General features: G+C 51.5%; 1 protein-coding gene across 1 annotated transcript; it reads left to right on the top strand.

Annotated features, from left to right (window-relative positions):
• The first annotated feature begins 4,536 nt into the window (after window positions 1-4,536).
• On the top strand, window positions 4,537-5,898 carry CHC_T00006042001 (hypothetical protein). The gene has a single exon (XM_005717811.1). The coding sequence runs from the start codon at window positions 4,537-4,539 to the stop codon at window positions 5,896-5,898; it is 1,362 nt and encodes a 453-aa protein (XP_005717868.1).
• The last annotated feature ends 352 nt before the right edge of the window (window positions 5,899-6,250 follow it).

The following is a 6,250-nucleotide window of genomic DNA, read 5'->3' as shown; positions in this document are numbered from 1 at the left end:
AGTGATGAGAGGGTGAAAAAAGCAAATTGGTTGGGAAATTGGTTGGGAAACAGGTTGTCTTTAAAGCAGGGGCGGAAAAGTGAACAGTGAGAGGTGTGGGGAAAGACCAGGTGTCCTTCCAAGTGGGGCGCAGATAACACACAACGATGAATGATGAGGCAAGGGGCCTGGGGGGCGAGTGGCATGGAAAAATTTTCGAGGAATCTAAATGTTGAGGCGAGAGAGAGGGAGGCGGGCGGTGCGTGAAAGGGATCGAATGGAACGTCGCAAGCGTTTCTTTTCAGAGAGGTTTTCGACCATTTTCAGTCGTACTTTGGGTACAGTTAAGAGATGATATCCCAAGATGACCCCATCGCACCTGGGCCAAAAAGTGCAGCGTCCCTGTCTTTCAGCGTTTCAACACAATTTTGATGCGCTTTTCCGGAAAAGAAGACCCCTTTCTGACAGTTTTGGGTCCTACCACCTCGTGATAGGTGCGTCCCTCGCCAGCATGGCCATTGTACGTGGTGCGTGATGTCACGCAATCTTCCGTCTGCGCTGGATCCAACCCCCCCCCCCGCCCCCTCCATCTGCGTAATCGACCATATGCACCATACTTGTTCGAGCAACTATATTGTAGAGGCAGTAATTGCCAATGCCCATTCGCATGATATGGTATTCTACGGTATATGGAGATCAGATTTGTGATTGGTACGTGGGACGCAAAATAAATTCCAGGATGTTTTTGCTTTCTTCATGTCATGTCTTGTGAAGTTGGAAAAGCGAGCAGGGCATTATCTTTTTAGGGGCATGAAATGGGAAAGCCAACGAACTCATAGCTGCTGAGCTTGCTATTTTCATCAACGATTCAATTGCTTCAGTGGAATACTTTAAAACTCGCGATCGCTGGCACGATGCGGTTGTAAGTCGAAGCTCTTGTCGAGTTCTCTTTCCAGCTTTTAAGAAGGACGGTTTGCAAGTTGCGGATCTGAAGTACGGTTCGGTGATCAGGCTCACACAAACAGGATTGTGTAGGGTTGTCGGAGACTGAATAGTAGAAAGGTTGAGGCTCTGGGCTGTGTGTCGATAGAGATATGTGATGGGGACTCGTATGAGCGAGTATGCGTGAAGATTTGAAAAGATACGGTTCCTGTATGGCGTGTATGGCGTGTTTGCCATTTCCGTTGGTCACAAAGGATGTAGACGACTAATACGTGTAGCTCGGATCCACACGTTTATATACTGGTACTTTTTGTACAATGAGAGCACTTTTGTGCAACCGAAGCGCGGGGATAGCTGGGCAGATACTCGTGCCAAGCAGTGTAATACGTGTACTGTGGTACAGTTTGCCGCCGAACCCGATGTTGAGTGCACGTGTCCAGTATCGAGGTGTCTGGTCACCAGACTGTGTTGTGGGCACTCATTCCTCATTTACAGTGTCAGTCTGGTAGGACATCACGACCCTGGCATCTCCCAACGGGTGAGTGCGACCGCACAGGATGTCTGCGCTGTCGGGCATGCAACTTCGGCTCCCAAAGAACAGGCAACACAAATTGCAGTCTTCATGTGTGTCGGGTCGTCATGGGGTTCAACTGCATCACGAGACAACACATGGCTTCATTTATTAATAGATGTCTAGGTGACTAGTGTCTAGACGACCGGCAATTTGCCTCATATGAGGTCAGGCTTGGCCTCATATGAGGCCGGTTTTTTTTTTGCAAAAATGTATACATTAAATCGAAATTTTATAAAATCAGTTTAGACACCATTTCTTTAACCAATATTCCCTCGGTAATAGCTTCCTGCAAAACATCGGGATAGCAGTTATGAATACACAGAAATACTAAGAATCTAATATAGTTTCAACGATCGGATGATATTTTAAACAGGCGTTTTGGTTTCGAAGATATCAACAAAAAACGTTTTGATGTTCTTTAAAAAAGCTTCTTCTTTAGGTATTCTCAAAAAGCCTGGAAAGGACGTGCAGATCTCACCAAGCTCCACCCTTCCAAAGCGCAGAAGTCAACTGCGGTGGCGAGAGTATCTTTTTCCTTTTTGTTCAGCTCGCACAAGTCGAGAAAAATTAAGTTGAAAAGTGACCTCATATGAGGTCAAATGGCCTCATATGAGGCCATTTGTCACCTAGACACTAGGTCCACTTGCACTACCGAGCGCTCCCATCCAGGACAGTATACGCACCGTACTGGACGGGATCTAGTGTCTATCGGACCGTTGCTCTCATATGAGGTCACTTTTAGACATTTTTTTTCTTGACATGCGCTTTCTTGACAAGAAGGAAAACGATATCCCCGCCAACGCACTTGACTCCTGCCTTGGTGCCAGAGAGAACTTTGTGAGAACTGCATGTTCTTCCTGGTCGCGTTTAGATTTGCCTGGAAAAGACGCTTTTTTAAATCATCTTAAAACCGCCTGTAAAATAACTTCGAAACGAAGAATGCCTGTTTAAAAAGGCAACTAGGTATTCCATCTGCATCATATTTTAAGAGAATTTTTGTTACGTACCACTCGTATTTTGGAATTTTTGTTACGTACCACATTTTTATGAGCCCCTTTTCTTAGGAGCGCTGGAGTGATGAAGAGGTGAAGAGGGCGTCGTCGGAATGAGTTTGATCAAAGGGAGCACGTTCCCTGACAAGCACAGCAGCTTGATGGCATCCTTAGCCCTGTGCGCCACCTTGGGCCGATCTCACGAGGTAAAAAGTCAGACTCTGGGCGCCTGCGTATACAGTGCCCATCCTAGGAGTGCTCATACACTTTCAACGCCCAACCAGACCGCACGGCAAACAACGGCTTGTGGAAAGCGGGAAAACTCAATCTTACTCACTCCTGCGACGCTATAAAGGGGAAACGTAAGCGCAAGCCCCCAGCCGTGTGCTAGTGTTTGATAATCTGCGCGAGCGCCATGCGAACGTCCCGGAGGCTGCACACTGGAATCATCTGGACACAAAGTGGGCATCGACTGTTTTTCATCATGCAACACTCCAAAGCCAGTATGTTGCTGCTGCTGCCCTTGTCTCTCACGTAGACATTAACGTGGATTTGCAGATTCTGCCTATTGCCAGACAGATGAGCGCGTGGAGAGTTCCGAGGCAGGCAGGTCGGCCGAAGAAACCGCGGAAACAGGGGGTCGCAGCGCTTCAACGAAAGTCGCGTTGCTCTGCTTGTGGTCAAGTTGGGCACTACTCTACGACTTGCGAAGCCCCAGACACTGTGTACCTCGAAAGTCGTTCGGGAGTGAGGTGAAGAAAGTGGTACGTAACAAAAATTCTCTATTTTTAATCTTTCTGCGTATGCAAGCTTCTATCTCAGTGTTCTGCAAGATGTTATATTGCCGAAAACAAGTGCTGTACGTCAAGGCAACAGTGTCCAAGATAGCGTTTTAAGTGTTCAATTTATCCAATATACTCTGGCAAAGAAAAGGGCAAGCCTGGGTCGGATAGACACTTATGCAGCAGAATGTTACCTTGGTTGTTGTTCTTCTGCCACCTCCGGGCATACAAGAAAGAGATCACATCTCGGGTGAACTGCTGTGTACAGCACTAGTCATTCTACTTAAGTGGACACGAAATCATGATGAATTGTGATGCTCTCCAAAATCTAAAACCGACCGCACGGTTATTCTTCGCACCTTTCTACATCGACCTGCACATTCCATGCATTGCAAGTGATGGCATGTGTGGGTACCGCATCGCAAGGATACTGTACGTCCAGTCATACAGCACGGGACATGTATGCTATCGCAAAGATGGAGCTGTAGATTCTCAGACATCAAATTGGCCTGGCCTACTGTACTGTGCCAGTTTCTCCCCCAGCAAATAAGATTGTTGCAAGCCGAAGCGTCCTGTGTGAATGTAAGGTTGACGCCATCAATTCACAAAGCCAAGGCGCTCTGCTCTCCGGCGGGGCCGCGTGGACCGCAGCGCAGAGGACGATGGGAGAGATATGATGATGCGCCCATTGCCAGCGATGGGTGGGCACTGAAGTAAGGCGTGGCCGTAAGGCATGCTGCAAATCATAACGTGCCGCGGCCATCGGCAGTGCGCGTGTCTGTTGAAAGGGCGATCGCTCGCCACGCAAGCTCGCGGATGCGGTTGCCGCGGGTGCACTGGCTGTTTCCTGCGGAGCGTTGATGGTGGCGGGTAGCGCGCGGGCTACTGTACAGTATCAGGAAGGCGCGCTGGGTCGCAAGTAACCGAGACCTTCCCTCCGAGCATCATCTGGCGCCATTGCGCAGTAGACGTGGATGGGAACTGCGCTGTGCATGCTCGGTGGGATGTCATTGTCCGCATCCACACTCGTTGCGTGTGATCCCTCTTTCTAGACCGCCGGCTCACACTCGACAGCTGGCTGCCATATTGGGGTGCTCCTTTCGCTTCGTGTGTTTCGACTCTCGCTCACCGCAGGAGCTCATTGCTTTCGTTTGCATCCTTTAAGCTTCACATTCCCGTTCACACGGTTTGCTACTTGTTGCAGTGCGCCCTTTCACCTTCACCAACCGGTCTCCCCAATTCCCCCTCTACCCGAAACATCAAACCCATGGGAGGTTCTCCCGAACCGCAACCGCTCGGCCTCATTGCATCGCTCTACTCCACCACCTCGCGATACGTCGCCAAGTTCAACCAGTTTTGTGTCCAAGATTTCCTCGCACGCGGTATATCCAAAGGCTCTCTCACCTTTGTCCACCCGGACCACACCGAAATCCTCTTTGGGCAGTCCGCCACCGAAGCCGCCGCCGCCGCGCGACCCGTCGCTCGTGTAGTCGTGCACGACCCCCCATGTTTCTACTCGCGAGTCGCCGCCGCTGCCGACATCGGCTTCGCGGAGGCTTTCATGCTCAAGTACTTTGCCGTTGACAACTCCGACGCCCTCACTGACGTCTTTCGCGTCCTCATTCTCAACCGAGACAATGCCAAACTCTCCGCCTCCAGCCTGCTCCCCTCGCGCATGGGAGCAAGCCTCAACACCTTCCTCCACACCCTTAAGCGAAACACTTTGTCCGGCTCCCAGCGGAATATCGAGGCCCATTACGACCTGTCCAACCAGCTCTTCGCCACCTTCTTGGGACATACCTGGACCTACTCTTGTGCTTTTTTCGACCCGCGTGCCCCGGCTGCGTCCGTCACCCTCGACACTGCGCAGCACGCAAAGATTGACAAGGTCATCGACAAGGCTTGCATCACATCCGATTCTCACGTTCTCGACATTGGCTGCGGCTGGGGTGAACTTGCCATCCGCGCTGTCCAGCGCACAGGTTGTCGTGTCACAGGCATCACCTTATCACGTGAACAGTTGGCCCTCGCGAATAAACGCGCACACGCCGCAGGTGTGGCCGACCGTATCACATTTGAGCTTGTCGATTATCGCGTGGTGGCCGCGCGCGGCATCCACTTTGATCGCATTGTGTCGGTTGAAATGATAGAGGCCGTCGGTCACGAGTTCTTGGGAACGTTTTTCGCAGCGATACAAAACTTGCTTGCGCCCCAGGGCTTGCTTGTAATGCAGGCCATCACGACGCCCGAGGAGCGGTACGAAGAGTATCGGACGACGACGGATTTCATTCAAAAGTACATTTTTCCAGGGGGCATTTGCCCGAGTTTCGAGGCCTTGGTCACAGCCATGGCGAAGAATAGCAAACTGTGCGTGGAGGGCGTGGAGAACATCGGGCCGCACTATGCGACGACGCTGAAGGAGTGGCGGCGACGCTTTTTGGCCAGCGAAAAGAACGGGGACGTGGCGGCGGCGGGCTTCGATGATGTGTTTGTGAGAAAGTGGGTGTACTATTTCTGTTACTGTGAGGCTGGATTTGCGACGCGGACCCTTGGCGTGTTGCAGGTAGTTTTCAGCAAGAGCAGAAACACGGCAACTTTAGGTGGGCCACCTGTCCTTGCTGTGTGCTAAAAAGGGGGTGCATCGGGGATCGCACAAGCTGGAAGCTGGGGGTACGACGGGGAGGGACTGGGCGGTGCGTGTGATGCGAATGCTGGTGATTGACGAGGCGTTCAAGGGTGTTACCAGGGCGGTGCCGGTCGCCAATGAAATGCTACAACGCAGCGGTGCAGCGGCAGGGCCGCGGCGTGTTTGTAGACTCGGTGGCGATTTCCTGACAACAGCAGGGGTTATGTTGCATGAGAAGGGTTCGGTACTTGCATGTGGGTACAGTAGCTGTTTTATGGTGTACTGTTGCGGTAACGAGAGAGAGGGGTTTGTACGGAGAAGGAATGACGCTGACTGGGCTAGGCGCGGGGGGGGG

The sequence above is a fragment of the Chondrus crispus genome, genomic scaffold, assembly GCF_000350225.1.
Source record: "Chondrus crispus Stackhouse genomic scaffold, scaffold_339, whole genome shotgun sequence".
Classification (NCBI taxonomy): domain Eukaryota; phylum Rhodophyta; class Florideophyceae; order Gigartinales; family Gigartinaceae; genus Chondrus; species Chondrus crispus.
Note: the sequence above shows the minus strand (reverse complement) of the source record. Positions and strands in the feature narration are given on the sequence as shown.